We start from the raw sequence: 23,733 nt of genomic DNA on the forward strand, positions 1-23,733 counted from the left end.
TTGCTCTTTCGCCCAAAGTACCTATGCCAGAAAAGGCGGCTTCATCGCATGTATTGTAACGCACCTCGAGGCACTCACTCAGCCAGGCCAGCAGAAATGGGGAACACAAACGATTGAGCAATACGCAAACGCAGTTCTTTCTTTTCCCTATTTTCTGTGGACTGCCTCAGGTGCCAAAACTAGGACGACTGAGATTTAACTTATGACAACGTGAACAAAAACTAAAGCGTCCGTAACCCTTCCGTGATTGGAGGAGACGACCAAGCCTCCGCCCACGACGTAGCCAATCAACACTTGAAACAAAGAATGTTCTCTGCGTAGCTATTGGTTCCGCCTCCTCTGTACCAGAATAAATACTGTTGCATCAGTAGCTGCGTGTGGTTCAAACTTTTTAAGGTGCTTATAGTTTGATTGTATCGTGGTCTTGCGACAATCTGGTAAGTAGTGGTAAAGAAATATACAGCTTCTCTTTCCATTTTTATTTTTAGGCACAATCTGTACGCGGCATTTCGTTCTAGGGAGTGGGCGGGTTACTGCAATGTCATACTGTCTTTGTTTTTTTTTCTTTTCTGCTAGCGTGCTTACCTTACATGTGTTCGGATATCTTAACGTGTGATGGAACCACAGATAAAACTCGACTAAACAAGCGCATTTGACATAAGAGTCGCCGTTATGCTGCAAGCATCTTGCACAGAACAAAAAAACTGACATCTTCCATACGCAAAATTATTCAGTTTTCATCAGACATGTCCGGGTGATTTAATATGTTCGTGAGGCACACCTTTCTAAACGGCGTGCTGTGCTCTTTTCTCTGCCCGCGGGGATGAACACACAAAAATTAAACTCGCAGGCTTTCAGAACCCAAAATCTCGTCACCCCTGGAAGCCTAGCAGTTGTAAATATGATTTGGAAATTGCATTTGAATCGTGGTGGCTGTTGTTGGAACTCATGATGTAAACGTGATTCTGGTTATAGTTTTGTTTACTCTGAACATTTATTTTAAAATGCTCTTTTCAGATGTGTCCGGTTATTTCCGATTCCTGTTCTCGAATTGCTGCGTACTTAAGCAAACTCTACACTTGTATTTAGAAACGTCACTGGAGGTGTGATCATGTCCAAGAGTTGGGGGTGGGGTTGCGGGATCGGATAGCAAACTTTTTTCTGACAGAGTTCGCTTCTTTTTAAGGGTTAATGCATACCAGTAAATCTGATATCCATTAACCATGGAATTCAGCCGACGTGCAGTGTATATTCACTGTTTATCTAAGTTTACAGGTCTTAAATAGGAAAGGTGCATAATTTAATAACGCGCAGCTTTTAGAAAATCAGATGTTGTATAGGCAGTTGACAGATGTGACTGATCTGATCACCGACCCAGGTCTGAGAAATGGGTCGTCTTGACGGCAGGATTTGGGTTCATATCCCTTCTATTAAATAAGTTCATAGCTGGACTATTGCGTACCAGAAGCCTGCATGTCCTCGGGGATACCCTTTTCTTTGAATTATTTCTTTTGGATACAATGAGGAGTGTCCGTGGTCGGTGCTGCTTTTCTAACCTGGTGGGTGTGGCGTTTGTCTGTATGGGTTTTTGTATCACAAATCTCGATTACGTTGATTGGCGCGTCTGAATAGTTGTCCTATTGAGGAGCTGTGCTGAACAGACCAGGCACCAATTTTCACCCATGTCCGTTGGGCTCCTTTAGTGTGTCTTGCTTTGGCCCTCCGACAATGCCCGCTGCTCACCTTTAAAACTGGAGCACAGGCGTTAGCCAGATTGTCAAGCTGAGCACTATATTAAACCACAGTAACCTCTAGCTGGCAAATTGAAGAGATTATCTTGCTGTTTTAGCCATAATATTTGAGCTATGATCTGAGGTGAGAATAACAATCTCGTAGACTGACAGTTTATTTAGTGTGTTCTTGAAAAATTCTTACACAAAAATGTTTATACTGAATTACTGAGGCCTCTGTTTGAAGTTGCCTGTTTTTGCCTCTGAAAACTTAAGTAGAATCACCCACATTTTATGTTGATTTTTAAAGATTGCACTACAATAAAAACTTAAACTGTTAAGACATTGAATAGTCCATCTTATTGAAATACGCTCTGATCCCTCATCATTATTCTAAATGTGCATTATGTAATGCTTATGCAGGTTTTTGTCTTTTTTTTTTTTTTTCCTTATGCAGTTGATGTGTAGTGCACATGAATTTCGATTCATGACAAATGATTTCTTAAGGTTGTGCCCACAGTTTTCTATTCACCCTAAAATGTTCTATTAGAAGTTTTGTGGTTATTTGTGTAGAATTTTACAAGTCACTCTTATTTGAAATAAATCTTTAAATTTCTTAATGGTGACATATAATGCTTTTGTGCCTATATTTTTCTGAGAATTTGTTACTCCGTATTGCAATGGTCACCTTTGGTTTTGTATCACAAGATGGTATTGAACGCTGCAGTGGAGGGAAGATGTAATAAATGACCATCTGCACTCAATGTCGGTATCATATACTAAACTTCAATTTATAAGTCTACCAATAAAAAAAAAAAAAAAGTTCACTGAGTAAAAAATGTGAGGTACGGTGGAGTTCTGCCAAGACCATATGGAGTCCTGCTGTTGCATGTTGGGAGCTGATGAAGTAGTTGTTGAAGTTATGGCCAGTTGTTGGATAATCTGTTAGGTGTTAAAGTGGAAAGTGAGAGGTTGTTTGTCTAATCATCTTTAATGGAGTTTTTAGGAGCCTACTTTGGGTGGAATGCTGGTCCCCTGCTGGGCGCGTTCATGCCCATGCTTGTTAAGTCTCACTGCGTTAATTTAGAGTTCACCAGGAATCTCAACATGAACAAATTTGAAAATGGAGATAGCCCAAGAGGGCATGGGGAGAACAAGCATACTTCACACATTTAGGCAATCTGTCACTGCATTATTGTATCCTCCATATTTTATCAAGTTTGAAGAAAAAGTACTAGTGGGTCTTAATATGCTGACTATAACCTAAAGGGAAAGATCAGCACTCAAATTCCGATACACATTAGACAAGTAGCAGCTTCTCTGACATGTCAATGAGAAATATGCAGATCTACCTGAATTGTATTCTGAAACATTTGCAAGCAACTTTTCCCTTTCAAGTGGCTTTAAGCCCCATACTGTAGTCCCTTTTAGCGCGGCACCAAAATCGCTTCCAGGGTTACTGCCTGCCCCTTTTTGTTTTTTTTTGAATGGTAAGCTGGTGTCCCTGCACCTTTGTGCTTTCAGTAGCCCTGATCTCTTGGACATCCTTTCTTGTGCCCATTCCCTGTGGTCTTCTGTTCCTAACCAGCTGGGTAGGAGAGTGCTGCCCTCGTGTAAGGCCTTCCTGAATTCGGTAAATAATCTGGTCCCATCTTGGGGTCATGTGCTGCTGTCTACAGTATCTTTGGTAAAGGAAAGTGTTGGCAGGAACTGGCATAGTTATCTGTATGACCATTTCAAGCTTCCACCCAGGCTGCCAGTGTGACACTCTGCCCTGTGCCCTCCTGGTGTTGCTCTTGCCCAGGCAGCCTCTTCACAGCATTTTGCAAGATGTGCTTTACAGCTTCTTTCACATTGACTTGCCAACCTAGATTCTAAAGTGCAATCGGATCCTGAAAGAGGCTACGCTTCGGTTGTTCACCCACTTTGTGTGTTGACCCAAGCAGCAGTGCAGAGCAGAAATCGCATGACTGACAATGCAAATTTTAACCAATGTATACCTTCATTTTATACATAGCTTTCAGGTACAGTTAGTCCAATAGCCATTAGATGCCAGATACCGTGAAAGCATTTTGAAAACTAGCTGACGACATCTTCATGTGTATATTAACCGTGTCCAGAATTCTTTTTGTTGGTTTAAGCATGCAGAGTCAGTGCTGTGTGCTCTTGTTACTTTGAGTGGCTTAACCCAATATTACAGTGTTGGAAGAAACTGAACACTGACCTTCACCAGTATCTACGAAAAAGATGGGGGCCATATAACTCAATTTATTCATGTTTATCAAACCACATAGCCTTTGGGTAAAGCCATTTGCAGATTTCTAGTGATTTATGTTATGCAGAATTTAATATAAACTGGTAAAACTAGCCAGAATGCTGCACAGTAATGCAAAGTTAGTAGATTACATTTTGTTTCTACTTTTAATATTTAGTATTGGAAACATGCCAGGAACTGACCCTACAATGGATGAGAGTGTGCATTAACTTGTCTCAGGCCATTTCAGCCATATTTATCCTAATCTGCATGTCTTTGGGATGTAGCCAGAAAGTGGAGAAAACCATTTGGACATTAGGAGAATGCGTAAATCCCACGCAGTGGAGAGACTCCTTTTCCAGGTAGGTGTGGGCATGCAATGTGTTGAAAAATGGGGTCAATATAATACACAAAACAGAACACAAGTAATAGATGAGCTAGAGCTAGATGGCCAGTCTGTCATTGCAACCTCAGGAGTACAACAGTACAAACTACAAGGCAAAATGCAAGAATAGATTATATCCTTCACTAAATACAATAAACTATCACATATGAGGATACAGATTTGTCCAGAGTCCTGAAGACCTTGGCCAACAAGTTGCCTCCCCACTACTGGCCGTTCCATAGCTGAGTTAGTGCCGAGTCTGCTAATCAGATGAAGTGACAGTTTTACCCAATTCCTCCTTTATCAGAGATGACCTTTTTCCATAATCAGGCAAGCAACTTGGCAGTAGAGTAGTGCCACCAAGTGCCAAATGTGAGTACCGAGATGCAGTATGCACAGCTAATCAGCAGCTCTAGTCAGGGTATGCTAAACTGAAGTTTTGAGTCTTCTGCCTGGATTTATAGGCTGAGACTGAAGGGGCACCTCTTATAGTAAGCACACCATTCCACAGCTTTGGGGACTTAAGAACTGGAGTTATGTATTCATATTTTCTTGTAATAATTCTTGCAGCAGCATTTTGAATTCACTAAAGCTCTATAAAGAACAATTTGATCAGCCAGTTAAAACCAAATTGCAGTAGTCAGTCCTACTTGAAATAAATACATAAATTAATTTCTCAGTGTTGCATTGTTGCTCAGGGTACCGTATTAAAAAAAAAAAAAAGTATTTTTTAATATTTGTCGATCAAATTGTGGCCTGAAGGGGGCATTCCAGCTGCCCTAACCAGATGCAAAACAGGCACAGGATTTTACACAGCACACAGGGTTTTGTTTTGTGGGAAACACTTCCTTAATTGTTTCCCACCATCCTTCATGGTACAACAAGCACGAAATTCTGTAGCAAAGCTTTTTCTTCCTTTCCTTCTCTCTCTCTCTCTCTCTACACTATAGAAAGCTTCGTCATATTCCTCCTGACTCTGGCTCTTGGAATTGCAGCAGCGAGCTTGTTTTATGTGACACCCAGGTGTACTTCTGGTGGCCTGGAAGCACTTTGGGGTGAGGCAGGAGCTTGACAAAGTAGGGATCCCTAGTCCCTGCAACACCCCATGGTGACACCTATGGGACCCAACAGGGTTGAGTAGCAGGACTCCATCTCCCATGAAGCCCTGAGGGAACCCGTGGGACTGCAGCCCCCAATGGGGGCTGCCATCTAGCATTCTTGGGGAGATTAATGCCCTATGCATGCTCTTCTCCCTAGTCCTTTCAGTACACAGGAATCCCAGCTGGGTAAGGGTACTGGCCATCCACCACAAAATATATTCTCACTCATTGATTCAGTTAATTGATATTGTCAGTTAAATCCTGCTTAAATTAAAGTATATGTACACTTACAGGTTTTAGTCATTTTTAATCCTCAATTACACTGCAGCTTTTTTACTTTTGGAATACAGTACACCCCGAAAATTCGCGGGGGTTACGTTCCTAGAGCACCCACGAATTGTGAAAAACGGCGAATTTTGGATGTGGTTATAAAAATGCCTATTTTTATAGTTTAAACCAGCGTTTCTCAACCTTTTAAGTATTTGCAACCCGAGCTTTCATAACAGTTTTAATCGCGCCCCCTAACGTTTTTTTGAAAGGAGCCCACTAATACCAATTTGTTCTTTTTTAATTAATGATATATCATAGATGCATATTTTATTATACCTACTTAACTTTTATCGACATTTATCTAACTATATTTATTTTTCTAGTATCAGAATGTAGTTTAAGGTAATTTGTTTTGGTTTCAATAGGTGTATTTTTCATATTTTTGATTCTTGTTTTCTTTTTTTTCACATCTTCGTGCCCCCCTTTTTGTTACTGGTTTAAACCCTAAATATGCCCCCAAAACACTAATTTAATTTCAACCTTGGCTTAATACATTACCTGAAAAAAGGAATGTAACGGTAAACCTGTATACTGTACTGCTACATCTCCCACAGTGCTAGAATGTAAAATACCGATGTTATCGCTATATGTACTGTAATTCATGCAAGCACATTTTCATTGCCAGAATCCTTAGAAGGTGCCAGGCGTTTCGACAGCATCTTGGGGCTTTAACCCTTAAACTGCCACATACTTGGGGGTTAATGTACCCCTGGACGCCAAATACTTTTTTGCTACACTTTAAGTAAACATCACAATTCACAAAGGAAAAAGTGAAATTTTAATAGAACACATTTTTTTCCATGCAAAGAACATCACAATTACTGCAGCACTAATCATTTTACATACTGCTAATGAACTATAAAAACTATTTAAAAAAAACTAAAAAAAACTACTGGAACAATATGTAGATAGATAGATAGATAGATAGATACAAGGTGTAACTGACGCCATGGATGAAATCACCGAGCCAATTGCGCGTGAACTGGCTGCACGCAAGCGCACAGAGGTAAACACAATCCTCAATCCCAGGGACAGTGAGGCTGCAGGGTGTCATGCTTGGGTCACAGAATTGCACAGAAATACAGGAGATTGTAGAGACAGGAACTTTATTCAAACACTTCAAACAAACATGTCTCTTTCAGAAGTAAAACGAGCTCAGTATGCAGTTAGTTATCGATTTAAAGAATAGATAAACATGATAGGGGAGCGTAACGTAAACGTAGCATTGTGTGAGAAGCATATCACACAACAGAGCAGCCACAAGTAAGCCCGAGAAGACAGCGGTTTATTTATTTTTATGGTGGAGATTCCAGGGACGCACTCACAGAGACAAAAACAAAGCAATCTGGTAATCAAACAGCAAATAAAGAATGTAATGAAAACAAATTAAATAAATGAATATGATACCACCCCTGTTCCCCTTACAGCGATTACACATTAAATGCAACAAAGCACCAACAAAACACAGTAAATCATTAAAAACGGCAACAGATGAAATGTAATGATGAAAAGAGTCCAGAGATCCACACATTGAATGGGAATGTAAAGATAGTCCTACCGCTAGTTCCTGAAATGGTGAAGACAGGAGGACGGGTTCAGGAGCGCTTCTTTCTTTGCAGGATGGCCATGAATCCACTTACAGTCCCCATGTACACAGGCAGACGGCAGACAATGCAGATGCTAAACACGAAACGATCCAGGACAAAACGAATAAGTACAGGTAACCCAACAGAAGGCAGGCAGAGAAACAGGAACTCGAAACACAAATTACAAAAACTTTTTTTTTTTTGCTTTTGGTCACCCGGCCCCCTTTGTAAAAGCCGCACGGACATCCTTTGATCCCAATAGCCCCAGCACCCTCAGCAGAAGACCAATGCTGGGAGTCGCAGTTTCAAATTCTGTTGGCTACTTTCACCATCCCAAGCCACATTTCTTCTACAGTTGCTTCCTGTTCTCTTTACAGTACAGTATTTCCATGAAAAAAAACATAAAAATTGTGGAGGATATTTGCGATTTCCGCTAATAATTATTAGATAGGTTCTAAGGAAAAATCCGCAAATGACTGAGGCCGCAAACTCTGAACCACGACTTCACGGGGGTCTACTGTATGTATATTTATTTTTTTACTTACAGTACTTGCCTATTTATTTATTTATGTATTTATTTATTTAAAGAGCTTCTGTAAAAAGCCAAAGTTCCAAATAAAGTTCTATCTATCTAACTCTGTAGGATCGTTTGTCATGTCTATTCCTTGAAAAGCAAATGTTTGCGGTCAGATTGTCTAATTGCTATATGATTGCAAAAACAAAAAACTTTCTATGCAATTAGATGAAGGCACAAATTGCAATGCAAAGTCGTCTCCCTGCAGCAGAATCCTGACCAGTGTGCAAACCGTTACCAAGAATTTGACTTTTTTGTGGTAAGTGAATCTCTGTAAAATGCATTTATTCAAAGCTGCGTCAGTGGCACAAGATGTAAATAACATCTTTAAGATGTTATTTAAGCTTCCCAAATGTCATAGACACAATAGACCACACCACAATATGTAAAATACAAATAATTTATAGCATCAGTGCACAGGTCAGGCCTTTTGAAGGACATTGACATCAATGTTCAGTTGTATTGTACAGTCAGACATTTTGATGAGGGCAGACTCCTTTAGCAGGAGTTACACTGGAGCACAAGCTGTAGCTTCCTTTGGTTGCTAAATGCACAGTATGTTTGCATATAAATGTATATTCTAGTAATTCTAAAAGATGTTGTGTATAATTTTCAATTGCTGTTAGATGTGCTTCATATTGTTACTGAATACTTAGCTTTTCAAATATTGCATTTATAAACAAATACTTTCACATTTTTTAATGTGAATAATGCCTTTAATACGTAATTATGCAATGCACAATTTCAGAACCATGATTTACTTACTGTAGGTGTTGGTCTGCTACAGACCACGACTTTCTCTGGTACATGTTCATCTATTTTATGAAAATTAAACTCTAAAACTTTTCCAGACTGTCACATAGTACACCATGCATTGAATCTGTTTCACGCTTTAGTCACAGGTACTCAACCTGTACATTTTGCCAGCTCCTCTGTTCTTTTTGAGCTTTGTTACAGCTGCTTGAATCGCATGAGTGTGTAGGTAATTGTGAATTGCTGGTTAAGCGAGGTTTACTGTGCTAAGTCAGCTTCATAAGAAGGCTTCATGGAATACAATTCCCCAGTTTGTTCTCTTAGTAACGGAAAGCATGAGCAGTGATTGTACCGTCTTTAGATAGGACTGCTGTGGCAACTAGTAACATGTCAATAGAGTAAAACTATCCTAAGTGCAAAAGGAACTGTAGGTTAACACACTTGGTGTATGTGCTGTAGTCTGCCATATCCAGCAGTCATGTGAGCATATACAGGTGCTGCAGATGACGCACAGTTTTATTTGCAAATGTTTTTATAACACTTCTGATTTGCATATAAAATTTAATGCTTGAAAACTTTTATATTCTTCTCACTAAAATATAAACAAGTATGAAAATCTACAGTTTCTGTTTACTCTGCTGATTTTATGTGTCAGAAGGCAATTGTGGTAACTTGCTGATGAGCGAAACTGAGCTGAATTAAACTTGTGATGTAAGTGCTGCATAAACCAGGAGCCTAGAAAGTAATATGCAAGATTATTTCTATTGACTTGGACAGATCACTAATGACTTCCATTAATTTAAAATCTGTACAGCATCACTTACTGTCTTTCTCTGACACTTGTCTAAACTGGTAAGAGATGCTGATTGCAGACATGGTGACACTTCACTGGTAAAAGTGCATTTTGGAAAATGTATGGATAGATGTAACTTTGTCAGAGTCCAGACTATGTCCAGCAAAAATGAGGCCTCTGATCAAATGCTCAAAAGTATGCCTTTGCAAAATGGAAGTTGACACGCTTTGAAAAGTCTTACCTGCATGATTAAGATAAAATGTAATGTTTATAAAGTGTAGATGGAAGTATTAACACATTGCATTGTATGGAGGAGCAGGGTTACTCAACTTTGCCCTTCGAGGCTGTAGCTTGGTTATTGTGGTCTCTGGTAGATTCTTGGTTATAGTTGTGTTACATTGTTGGTGTGACAACTTGTTCTTCTTTTGCTAGACTTGATCTGTAAATATAAAATGATTGGCTGTAATAGGTTGGCCCACAACTGTGTTTACTCTCTGCCATGTTCATTAATATTTGACCTTTTTTTAATGGCAGGTGATTTGCTTTGAACAGGAATAGGTGTGGCTCGTCTGCAGAGCTTGGTACACATGGCTATACAACTTTATTGAAAGTAAGGGCTCCATCTTTTTTTTTTTTAATTGTGCAGACTGGGCATAACTGATGCATAACAGAATGGTATTTAACTCTGGATGTAAGTTTCTGAATTCAAACTCTGTTACTAAATATTACAGAATCAAAATCATTAACTCCATTCAAAATCCTCACTCTGAATTTGACCTAAAAAGTCTTTGAGAAGAGTTTGTGAGTGACTATGCACCACTGTAACTTGAATTGGGGAGGCTTAAAATGATCCATACCAATAATCTATCCATCAGTTAATTTTCTAAACCTGCTTATTCAAAGCAGTTTCATGGAGAAAGCTGGAGCCTATCCTACAGGCATTGGGCACAAGGCCATTGTGTGTACACACACACCTTCACACACCAGAGGGGAGTTTCACATTGCCAGGCCACCTGCATGTTTTTGGACTGTGGGAGAAAAGTTATGCTGACATGGGGAGAACATGCAAACTCCATGCAGGGAACACCCAGCACTCTAATAGTCCTTTATAATACACCACTTAATAATGGAAGCCAAATATTTTATGTGTGAAGGACACTACTGCACTGTTACTCAAAAGTGGTCCTAGGCAAAATATAAGTGGTTTGTTTCCCATAAACAGAAGAGGATCTGGGTTAGGGGTGATTAGCATATGGCTGACCCTTCTCAAAGAAATCAAATGAAGACTAAACAGTAAATGCTGCTTTAAAGAATGTTACCTTTGTGTGGTGCTCTCCAACCTTTGTTAGCCAGTTTCATAAAAATCCTAGCTGGCAAATGCTGATAAAGCTTTCTTTTCCCCATCATTCATGTAACTGTGGAATTGCAGCCCTGCACTGTGCAGACTGCTGAAGCACAACATATGCCATTTGTGCCTTGGTTTGGCATCCTTATGTTTTTGAGTTGAAGATCAATGGACATGATGGTGTTAGCTGGCATTTAGGGCTGACACCTGGCTTTTGTGCTTGGCTCAATCATTCACTGACTGACTGACTGCCTGTCTGTCTGAAGGTTTGCTGTTCTTACTGTATCCAAAAAGGTTTATTATGGCTTGTACTTTGGCTTCCGCCCATATCCTAAAGAGGTAAATATTAGGTTGATTGGCAGCACCGAAATAACTCGGTATGTACGAGTGTGGTTGTTTGCTTGCAAAATGGATTAGTGGCTCACCTTGCATACTTTATAATCTACTTGGGCTGGCTTTCAGTCCCTATTGTCCTAAAATCGAAAAAGGTTAATACATTTAAGATAACTTCAACCATTTTCAAAATAACATGGGCTGTTTAAACTGCTCCCCAAAAGCAGGGTCCTGTTTATCATTTTGTTGGGATAACAGCCGTAACTTTATTTGAACTGTAAACATGGCGTGCACACATTGGCAAAGTGAGTTCAATATACTGCAGCATATCAGTCACTCTTCCTTGTGTGTGTGTGTGTGGTGTGTTTTGTTTATTTTCAAGTTACTTTGGATAAAGTTGTCTGTTACAAGAATAATAAAATATATACTGTAGTACTTTTATTTGTTCCAAGTTAAATTTAGCTTTACAGAATTTCAAGAAATATAGATGTATTTCAATAAACAGCAACAATCCCCTCAAACACACACACACAAGAACTGCAAAAAAAAAAAAAGGTGTAACTTGGCAGAAAAAGAGCATTCAAAGTGCGGCATTAAGAGCGGTATCCATATTACTAACCGAGAATGCTAAACCGGATGGACGCAGGGACATCCGGCCATGGGCCGTAGCCGCAATCCATATTATCCATATTACTAACCGAGAATGCTAAACCGGATGGACGCAGGGACATCCGGCCATGGGCCGTAGCCGCAAAAAGACGTACTGCGCAGGCGCAAAAAGAGTCCGCGAGAGGCGGATGAGGAGCCGCGAGAGGGGGACAAAAGAGGCCGCGAGAGGCGGATGAGGGGCCGCGAGAGGCGGACAAGACCACCGAAAAAAGGAGTGAGCACAGAAAAAAGAGAAAAAAGGAGTCAAAGTAATGAAGCGCAACGAGCACCGAAAAAAGGAAAAGGCACATAAAGTAGTCAAACGCAGGCAAAGCACGAAACACATTGCACACGAAACTAGACCCAAAAAAAAAAAAAAAAAAAAAAAAAAAGAGCCCCCCCCCCCCTTCAGGCACCGGACGGGACACACACCAAGAGGGGGATTCAACAAGCCCATGGAACACAAAAAAAAAGAACACAAAACCACCCCACAGACCCTACAAGCAAGGGACGGGACACACACAAAGAGGGGGATTCAACAAGACACAGGAACACAAAAAGAAAGAAGACGCTCGCGCAACAACAATCCTCACCCCCCCACACATCCATAAGAAGTGACACCCAAAGCCACATATTCTAAAGTGAACGTCAACACCTTCACACTAGACAGCATGGGTGTCCGCATAGGTGGATCTCCTTACAATAAAGCACTATTAACCGTTCAACTGCAGAAAAGGAAACATATTAACAGTGAGTGCGATCCTCCTTATTACTTATCCATATTTCGCATGCTGAGAAAGAAACAAGTCATGAATACACGGTCACGGGTACAAAACGAAAAGGAAAGGATAACAGGAACAAACACACGAACACGAAAGAAACAACAAAATAGACAGCTATGCAGCATAGGTGGATCTCATTACAATAAGGCACGATTAACCGTTCAACCGCAGAAAAGGCTCCATATTAACAGTAAGTGCAATACTCCTTATTACTTATCCATATTTCTAAAAGAAAAAATGTCTCGACTCCAAAAATGCAAAGCTCAACTAAAGCTTCTAACTAACGATGTACCTAAAAGTAAAAACTTTATGAACTGCATTAGATCCTACAATAGTTCATTTGCTTTTGCATCTACCGGAGTAAATATCAGGCCACCAAAAGGCAATGGCCCATACTGCTTTCGCATATGTGCACAAATACTGCATCGCATTGGAACAGTGCACCCTGAAACAAATCAACAACGCAAATATGCACAAATCTACATCCTAGATCCACATGACGCAATCTATCAATCAAGTGCTGCATCGCAACAGGCACGGATTCAAAACGAAACACCTCCCGTCTCGGACATACGTTAACGGCAAGGAAGGCTACAACGGGCTTCTCACACAGCACAGGCAAATCGATTACAGCTCCAAAACAACACGTCCCAAATACTACACATGCAACAACGCGCCTCTCAAACGGCACAAGCAAAACATACACCAGGAAAATTCATTCGGATTAATGAATGTCATTTGCAATCACTGTCATTCAGTTCACTTCCCTGAAGAAACAACTGGCAATACAAGTGATACATGTACACGTTGTTGTCAAAAGGGTCAAATTAGACTGCCTTCTTTACATTCATATACTGAATATCTACAGGAGCTTCTAACTAACGATGTACCTGAAAGTGAAATCTTTATCAACTGCATTAGATCCTACAAATCGGTATCCACTATGAACATTAACGGTGGCACTGCACGTGACATCCGTCTTGAAAAAATGTTAATTATTGATGAATGTACAATGGCATGAAGTCACTTACTCAACACCATTCATAAACTTCTATAAACGTTTATGAATAATAATATTCGCTTTGGAGGAAAGGTACTTTTATGAGGAGGAGATTTAAGACAGTGCTTAGCTATTCTTCCACATGCCATGCGCTCAGCTATTGTTCAGTGCACCTTAAAATACGCAGACAATTGGCATTGCTTTCAAAAGATACAGTTAGTAAAAAAGATACGATGTCCAGAACCAGATCATAACAATTGCTTATTACAACTGAGAGATGGTACACTCACCAATACAGATGGACTTCAGCCACATATTATTACAATTCCTCAAGCCTTTATCTGCGACGACTTAGTTACAGAGAGATTTGGAACAGCAATCTCATTAGACCAAATGCCCCTTTTAACACAACGCACTATATTATGTCCAAAAAATATTAATGTGGAAAACATAAATACCCAAGTCATTCCATTACTTCCTGTAAAGACACAACTCTTTCTAAGCTCTGACAAACTTGACTCTGATCACAACAATAACCATCTTAAATGACCTTACAAGTTCTGAGCTGGAATTACCTTTTACACTTAAACGGCGTGTACAAAGAAATTTTCAAATAAACCTTTACACTGTGCCACACACTTTATTGTTTGCTTTCTATTTGCATCATCTACACCGTCACACTATTCTATATCTCATTCATTCATCATTAGATACAAAGGAGTACAAGTGTCTTGACAGAGCTCTGCTGAGTAATACAGTATCATTCTTTGGCTGAACATACTCAATGCTAGTGTGCAGAGAGAAGATGTGCAGCTTTGTTCGTAATGGCCGTCAGGTCTGTCGTCTTCTCCTCTGCTATGGAGTCCAGCTCATTTCCTGTGACACTCTGCCTTTTTTTTTTTTTTTATATAAATTAGCTTGTTAAATTTGGTGGGCCTCTTTTGAATGACAAAGCATTTTAGCACTATATGTTCATTCCTGGAGGCTAGGCAGTCCTCCCTTGATGCCGCCTAGAGTGTTAAACAAGCACTTTTTGAATACTTGTTTTGAAAACCAAATGGCACCGAAGCAAATCTAGAGAAGAGATGTCTGACCTGTCTCCAGGGAAGTAGTCTAAATGTCTGTCTTAACAAATGGAGATCTAAACATTGTGGGGGTAACCATTACTTTAAAACACATAGAACAAGCCAGGTGAAGGCAGTTTTATTAGTAGTTGCCTTGTATCCAGCCCAGAGGCATTTGGTAACTCTGAAGCCTGCCACAGAAGAGCTCACTCTGGACATTAAGGCTTTTATTTTCAGCTTTCTGTTTAAAATAATATACTTGTACACTGAATCTATTCGGAAAGAAAAATGTTGAGTATTATGAGTTAGATTAAGTTGGCATGGATTTTGGACAAATGGATCCTTAAGGTAAATATATTTGAATAGCATTCACTTCATGCTGCATGTTGGACCTTAGAGGGACTTTCTAGTTTATGTGGATGTCTTCTGTAAAGTAGTGGAGAAACGGAGCCAGTCATGTACTTATAGCAGTAACTGGCAGTGCCATGCTTACCAGGGAACCTTTTCTAATATATTAGACACATTTGTTTCAGAAGCAATAAAAAAAATGTAAACCAAAGCTGCAGGTGGATTTTGGTAGTTATATGCTGGATTGTCTGTTCAGTCCTTATCTCTGGCTCACTCACACCTCAAACTACCTTCAAACAGTAGAAATATAGAAATAGCAGTACACATGTAATACATTTTATGTACATAGAAGTGAAATTAAAAGGGGTTTTTATGAAAGTATATGAGAAGCCCCATTCAGTGGCACCTCTGCACACACTCAAACTCTGGGCATCTGTAACGAACCCGAGCATTCAGTGGTGTAAATTGGAGGCACAAAAATATGTAAATCACTTGGCTACACAACCTATCGAAATGTGCTTCTGAGCATGTGCAGGATACATTTACTCCAAAACAAGTCAAAGAAATTTCTTAAATAAATAAAATTCATTAAAACAGACCCAACTAAAATTATTAAAACATATTCAGTGCCTCAATCCAAATGTTATGTTCATTTCAACGTTTCCACTTTTAAATGTAAATGCCACACAGGCTGGACGAGCATCCCAGCCAGAAGAGGGGATGGTTCCATACCCAGACTGGAGGCTCCTAGCAGGCAGACAGGCATCCCTGCTGGAGTGGAGAAGCGGTTTATACCCAGAAAAGGTGGACAGTCAGCCCACCAGATGTGGAAGATGTCGCTGGGGACTTTTTACTCCCCCGCCCCCAGTACACTAAATGAAAGTGGCCCCGGATATCGGTGCCCAGTAGAGAGCCAGCGGGGCATTCTGGAAAGTGTAGTCTGGCAACACAGCCCTGCTGGGGTCTGTGGGTGCAGCAAGGGGGCACTGCAGGGAGATGCGCACCCTAAAATGGGACTTCGGTATGACCCAGAAGTACTCCTGGGTCCTCAATAAAAGGGATCACACTCCCTTATCCAGGTGAGTTGGAGCTGGGAAGACAGGGAGCAACATTCGTCTGGAGGAGGGCAGTGTGGTGAGAAAAAGAGGTATTGTAGAGGGAGAACCTATGCTTGTGTTACTTTGAGGCTTTGTGAGGGAAAAAAATGGTTAATAAACTATCCTTTATTTGAACCCGGGGATTTTTGTGTGTTTGTTGGGGATTTGGGGCTCGTTGATTGCCCGGTTTCCATCAGAACGTGTAAATATTTGCATGTGTAGCTTATTTTGACAAGGTAGCACAAATTGATAGAACACCGAGATGTCGGCATGCCAGCACTCATGTTTTAATTTGAATGACCGGCCTTCTCACTCACGTAAAAACTGCCAACAAGGTTTCCATCTGTGGCATTCCTCAATACCACTGCCACATATGTTTGCTCCCAAAGCCTTCTCACCTACATTGCAGGTAAGTGCACTTTTTATAACTAACCTATACAAAAATTAAACTGCTTCTCTAGTCAGTTATAACCTTGTTTCTCAATGTCCAGTTATACAACCTATTATAGTATACAACTAAAATAAAATGTGCTGTGGCAGGATGCATTTAATAAATTGATAAGTGACAGTAGTCAATGAAAGCACTACATTTGAGTGATAAATAACAAAAATACTTCTATAAAATTATCCAGGTGAAGATGCCATCTGTTCCTCCCAATACTGAAGCTGATGAACCTGGCACTGAGTGCCCAGAGACTACCAAGCATTTCAGCAAATCAAAAGAGGTGCCAAATCAAAATGGAGAAACCTCTTTAGAAAGAAAGTGGATTCGCCCTGATAAACCTAGCAAGTGTACCTGGAGACTGGGTGTGCCCCAGAAAGACTCTCCACACCATCATCAGCAGCTGTGAGTTGTACTTTCAGCTTTTTGATTGCTATATTTTCTAATTGTTTAAACAAATTCAGAAAGGTAAGTGTAACATAACTTGAATAAAAAGGACTCTGCTGGCCCTGATACAAATGAATGAATTAACCTTTTAAGATCATGCAGCTTAAGAATTCACATTATGTTAGAAATTACTTAAAACTTCAATCACATTTTAAATGAATTCATTAACTTAATTTTAAGCCATTTTGAGATAAGAGGTTATCTTCCTATCACAGAATTAACACCCACTTGTGTTTAAAGTCAGAAAAAAATGCTGTTTGTTGTAATTTACTTGATACAGTGATTTCTTTCCACTGTACATTGTGCTTTTGGAATGATTTATATCTGTAATTGTTTTTCTTTCTCCTAGACCCAAAGTTCCCAGTATCATGCCAAGCATATTAAATAACGTGGGTGATACTCCAATGGTCAGAATTAATAAAATCAACAAAGTGTATAAACTGAAATGTGAAATGTGTAAGTACACTAAAATCAGTTTTTAATGTGTAAAGTTCTAGATGAGTCTTGCCGTCAACATGCAGGTGATGTTCATTTTCAGAATGTTAACTGACGTGAGATTATGTGGGGATTTTAAAGGTCTGGCTCTTGAATACATAATGTCATCAGTATGTGCCAGTCATGTTATTTATTAGACCTGCTGGTTAGCTGAGCCTGCTGACAGGAGACCAAGCATGTTAAGTGTGACCTGACTTGTTATTTCTTGTACACTCCGGGTTAGCCTCTCTGTTGGATGTTAGCCTTAACTGTCTTCTTATTTTAGAAAATAGTTTAACTCTAGTTTCCTGTAGTTTTCCTTATTTACTGATTACATTATTGACATGCTCACATATACTATGCAGCAAAATGTTCCTGATAATTTTTTCTTTTCATAATACTATGTTACTTACCCCACATACTTTGTCCAATAACATTTTGCTTTTCTTGGAGAAAGTACATGAGAGATTCTTATAAAGTAAAAAATAATCTTGCGTTAATGTCGCATAATCCTCTTGACTTTTATATGGTTGCTAGCTCAAAAGATGCAAAACAAATGCTTCTTGCTCAAATCTTGCTAAATATCTACACCCTTTATTATCAGGGCTATGTAAATGGCAAACTCGGACTCGCAGGAGAAGCTTTTTGACTTGAAGACCCGTCTCTCCCCATCATTCATTGGTCAAGTGTCCAGTTTTCAATTCAAAAAGTCCTTCCTGTGAGTCTTTTTTTGAGGTTACTGTTGACATACAGGCTGGTATTTCAAGTAAATATTTAACATTTTAGCAAAAATATGTTTTTACACATTTTGAGCTAGTAATTGTACAAAAGACATGCAGATTATGTGACGAGTAACATGAGATTTTTTTTTGTTTGTTTATTTACAATTTTCATAATGTTTACCACTGTCCAGCGTTGGTCACCTATCAAAGAGAATCTCTTTTGTACTTCATTCAAAAAAACAGAAGATTTTTTTTTTTTTTTTTTCCTCAGTCACCACTGCAAAGTTTGTGGGGTAAGGAATATAAAAAATGCACTTTTAGCTGGAGTAGTCCTTCAAGGTACAGCAGTTTGTTCATGTGTACACTGTGGTGAAAAAAATGCAATCCCTTAAGATTTTTGCCAGAAATTGTATTCTCTTGTATAATGACTACTGACACTAATTGCTTTGTATTCATTCCCCAAATCTGTCCAGGAATTTTGATTCTGATAGCATTCTACAGAAGGCAGGAACTAAAGCTAAATAGATTGACAGTTCATCACAATTTATGATAATTTATGTGTGATAAACCTAATTTTCATGTTTTTGCAATGCTAAAGAAAACCTAAGTGGACACTGAAAGTCCCGACTTAGTTACTATGACCTCCTATGTGGTTTCATTGTAGAAACTGAACTTTATTGTGATTAATTTTTATCTGTCCAAAGAACTCTTATTTTATTAAAGTTTCATTTAATTTACCCAAAAATAAGGTTTTTTTTCTAGTCTTTGTTTAACATCCTATCCCATTAATGTGCCTTTCTCCATTTTGCAGTGGTTAAATGTGAATTCTTCAATGCAGGAGGCAGTGTGAAGGACAGGATAAGTGTGAGAATGGTGGAGGATGCAGAGAGAGCTGGTATTCTGAAACCAGGAGACACCATAATTGAACCCACATCTGGTAACACTGGTATGCAAAACGTTATTGTATTTTCAAATTAGGCTGTCTACCAGTACATTGTACAAGATTAAGACTTTCTAAGTGCCTTTGTGTTTGTTGTGTTGTGTGTAAGAATTACATATGAATGCTTCGCTTTCTTTTCTTTCAACCAGTGCCATGTGACTTACTGGTATGAGAAAACCCCCACATATGAGGTGCTGTTCAACTCATCTAAATGTAAAGTTATTGCAAATGTCAAGCTTTTTGGGGATACCCCGCCCTATTTGTGGCACTCTAGATCAGACAAATCCTCATTTGTAGGCCATTTTGGGCCATGTTTCCTACATGAAATTGCACCCTTGTGGTAAAGAGTAAACCAATGGATGTCTTCATCAAAAATGATTAAAATGATGTGAAGTTGTGCGCACCACAACCAATCCTCGGGGCTCGCCCCATAATGGGATCTGAGTGGTCAAAGTTACTCCTTTTTCACAAAATGTTGTAAAAATGAGAATCCGTAATATAGGCATTTGGAGTGTCATTTTATGCTGTTTCGAGGTTGCTAATCATGAATATGACAATGTTTTTGATATTTGATTGGCCCTAGCCCTCTAAAAGCTATTCCCAGAAGATTTAAAAATGAGAAGTTTCAAACATATCCATGTGGGATATACTGTAGTTTTAGACCATTTCAAGTTCACTGATTATGGTGTTATTTTTATCCTTTTTATGTGTTATCCTTTACTAGGGATCTAACCTTCTATGGCAGGCATGTCAAACATGCGGCCCACAACAGAAATTTGTGCGGCCCGCATGACAGAACCTAGTTAGCACTGAACTTGTACAAAATGATTACTATCGTTTGTGATTGAATCATTCTGCATCTTCAGTGTTACTTATTGACTTTTCTTACTTCTGTCTTCTGACAAAAGCGTGTTTTCCCCATGGCATTACGGTACCGGAAACGTCATCTGCTAGTATAGCCATAAGCCTTGACCAAAGTTAATAGCCGCAGTGTCACAACTGAAGTGCTAGGCTGCAGCAGGGGTGTCCTTAAGCATGTGCAAACTGTGCACCTGCATAGTGCCGCCAAATCCTAGGGGCCGCCATGCCAATATATATTGAATATAAAACAAAGAGAAAATAACGACACAGCTGACGGCAATGTGGCCGAAAAACATTGTTTCTTGTTCATTAGTACGCTGTATTTACAAATGTCGCTAGAATCGTAGCAGTAAGCTATATGTAGTATTATAATGTTTTGCCGTAATGAGAATATCCTGGGTCGCCACTTGGTTTTCAAGTTACGGACACGCATATATAGAAGCGTGTCATGAGCACGAGGCGGCTATGCAGTGTCCGCAATGGATGTGGCCATCCGCCGTGCATAAGATACCGTATTGACATTGCCAGGTGAAGGGGCCACCGATTCTTTCTCTGCCCAGGGCCACCACGAGCCTAGAGCCGCCCCTGCTAAAGCTACACTACTGACTGGGCTGCTGAGACTGGGCAGAACTGACCATCACGAGTAGTAATAGCCCGCATATTTTCACGTTTGTTTGCTCTAGTTTCATGTAATTTTGTGCTAGTATTGTAACGAACAGTTAGTGCAGACTACAGCTGAAGATCTGAAGTGGACGCGAGAAGTTGGTGAGTTGTTTATTAACACATTTTTGTGATTTTGAGTTTGTAAAATTAGTGTAGGTCAGGTGGCTTTTTGCATATCGGCTTATTTTACAATATAAACTTTGAAGAAAACTTAGTAAAGTAAAATTTGGTTTTTGGAGGATTTGTTTTCCAACTTGAATTACTGAGCAATGAATTCAGTGAGCATTTTCGTGATTTCAGTTCGCACAAACATGCAGGGCATTGCGCTGTTCTCTTACAACATTGAGAATGCGCCTGAGAATATCCAAATGGAATTGATTGAAGTGCAGTCAGATTCTATTCTGAAGGCAAAATACAACGCAGTTGGTGTGCCAGGCTTGTATGCTTACCTGCCACCCTCGTATGTGCAGATCCGTAAGTTGGCATCGAGAGTACTGTCAATGTTCGGAAGCACTTACCTTTGTGAGCAATTGTTTTCATTAATGAAAGCTACCAAATCCCCACATCGCTCAAGACTTACTGTCGAGCACCTTTCATCCCTCATAAAAGTTGCAGCTGCACAAGATTTCAAGCCTGATATTGACGAACTGGTTACTAACAAGAGATGCCAAGTGTCGGGACAAAAGAAATGAATCTCACACTGTAAGGCTCCTATATAAGCAATGAATATAATATAATGAATATCAATCATCAAGACACTATATAAAAGCGGTCAGGATTGTCCTTCCGTCCCATGAGTGCAAAGCGTAGCGGTATTCCGCTTATCACAGACTTACTACTTGCGGCTTGCGGTACGAAGCGATGCGATGTGAGCAGAGTTCTGGTGCTCCCATCGTTCCCTTGCTTTTGTGCGCGATGCGCTGGAAAAATAGACAAAATTATGTCTCTGGAAATAATTAATGTTGATGGAGTACAAATGCCTCACCACGTAGTAAATATCAGGGGAGATGGTGCTTGCTTATTCTCATCTATAACTTATTTGGTGCATGAAACTCCGTCTTTAGCGGTACAGATTCGGGCTGACATTGTACGACATGTTTTAAGTAATTGGTCAAGGTTTCAGCCATTTACAATGATGCCGTCAGGAATCTCTTATACAAATGAGCTTCAGTATCTCACTGAAATGTCAAAGTCTCAAACTTATGGTACCATTTCTGAGCTAATGGCAGCGGGAGAATTGTTCCCCTATGAGTTTCAAGTATATTATTGTGGAGTCCTACACTCCAAGTTTGGACAGGCACTCCAGAGGATGTTTTCGGGAGATGTTATGAATGGGCACTTTGATGTTCTCATTCCCTACACTTACATGCCTGATGTACACACTTAAAAGGCGGGTGAGCCTAGTAATATAATAAGGACCTAGCTAAGAGGTTAAGACTCTAATTCTACACTGTTGTATGGAGACTGCATGGAAATAAATTGCTTTTCTTTAATCTTTAAGTGTTACATTTTTTTAAAGTTTTCAGTATTGGAAAGAAAGCTACAGTAACTTTGTATAATAGTATAATAGTATTTGTTACAGTACGGCCCACTGACGCACGTATGGCAGTCGAAGAGGCCCACCAATGGTAGTGAGTTTGACATGCCTGTTCTATGGGCCATTATCAGCAAGTGAAAAATGACAAATTTCTGTTACACTCTAGAATATATATACTTTAAACATTGTTTCAAATATTTAACTCAACTAATCTTCTGCAGTTACCATCTCTTGGAGGCTGTGACTATATGATCAGCCTAATGGTTGGAAAAACTGAAAATACAGTGTGTGCTTAAATAAAGACATAATTCCTATTTGTTTCTATTTATGAAAAAAATGTTAAGCTCACTTAAAAAAAACTTCTAATTTTAGTAAATAATAGAAACACTTATTACAGAATTTAATTTGCATTCTAATGTCTTTCTATTTACATGTGTGAATCAAGCTTGATTTGACTATGTCCTGTAGACTTCAATAAACAAAATTGAGAATGTTGTGTTTGTCTACAAATGGCAATAACCAGTTTATCTTGTTTTCTGCTGCTTTTCTACACAGGTATTGGCCTTGCTTTGGCCGCAGCTGTCAAAGGCTATCGCTGCATCATTGTCATGCCAGAGAAAATGAGCTCGGAGAAGGTCAGAGTCATTGTTAATGATTTTTGCTCAAATGGTGATTTTGCTAGTCTTTAGGCTATTGGTGTGGATGTTACTTTCTTGGATGTTTAAAAGTCTAATACAGAAACTAATCAGATAAGCAAGCACATGTGTTTGTTGTGGTGTTTTTTTTTTTTTTTTGTTTTTTGTTTATGAATTAAATAGATACTAGGATTTCAAAATATTTTCAGGTACCATTCTCCTGCACTCCAGCCAGAATTGACATGGGATGGTTCCAAGTAGTTTAACACAAATTCAAATATTTAACTATGGTGATAGGACTTGGACTCTGGCAGATAAATTTGTATTTGTATGAGGTAACAAGTATAAATAAAGCTAAAAGTGTAAACGCAATTGTTTACTTTTTTTCTGCTCTTTAGCAGTCTGTACATTTATTTTAGCTTAATGGCTGCACAGCAATGTACAGATTACTTTGTATCCTCAGTTTGGGACAGTGTATTCTTAGCTGCCCTGTATAGGCCTTAAGTTGTTTATGATGCTACTTTGGGGTCCTGCAAGAAGAATTTAGTTTTATTTACCAGATCAACCTCAATCCACTTTTATTTGGGTACATCTAGCTGGGGAAGGAAACAGTCCAAAAGCAGCTGTAATGTCATCACAAGACAAATCTTAAAGCTAATAACATTTAAACATGTAGAAGGAATCCTTTTTGTCGTTTTTTATGTCTAAATTCAGTTCCTGCAGTTTTCTTTATTGCAACTGTCAGATGAAAAAAGTAGCCCACCAGCTGCATGTTTGTTTCCCTCGTAATAACATTGAATTAATAATAATAATAATAATACATTTTATTTAATAGGTGCCTTTCTTATCACTCAAGGTCACCTTACAATAAAGTTAAACAATAATTAATA

At 39.2% G+C, this 23,733-nt stretch overlaps 1 protein-coding gene across 2 annotated transcripts in view; it reads left to right on the top strand.

The window, feature by feature from the left end:
• Positions 1 to 305: 305 nt before the first annotated feature.
• LOC114650719 (cystathionine beta-synthase-like protein) overlaps positions 306 to 23,733 on the top strand; it is a 54,375-nt gene continuing 30,947 nt past the window's right edge. The window contains exons 1-5 of one of the 2 annotated variants that reach the window (XM_028800526.2): positions 306 to 437; positions 16,755 to 16,969; positions 17,361 to 17,467; positions 19,019 to 19,153; positions 22,764 to 22,843. In XM_028800526.2, coding sequence (XP_028656359.1) covers positions 16,761 to 16,969; positions 17,361 to 17,467; positions 19,019 to 19,153; positions 22,764 to 22,843 — 531 coding nt within the window. In that variant the 5' untranslated portion in view covers positions 306 to 437; positions 16,755 to 16,760. Of the gene's footprint in view, positions 438 to 4,292; positions 4,347 to 16,754; positions 16,970 to 17,360; positions 17,468 to 19,018; positions 19,154 to 22,763; positions 22,844 to 23,733 lie in introns of those variants that run through there. The other variant, XM_051926753.1, reaches the window with a different exon arrangement.

The sequence above is a fragment of the Erpetoichthys calabaricus genome, chromosome 4 (genome assembly GCF_900747795.2).
Source record: "Erpetoichthys calabaricus chromosome 4, fErpCal1.3, whole genome shotgun sequence".
In the NCBI taxonomy this organism is placed as follows: domain Eukaryota; kingdom Metazoa; phylum Chordata; class Cladistia; order Polypteriformes; family Polypteridae; genus Erpetoichthys; species Erpetoichthys calabaricus.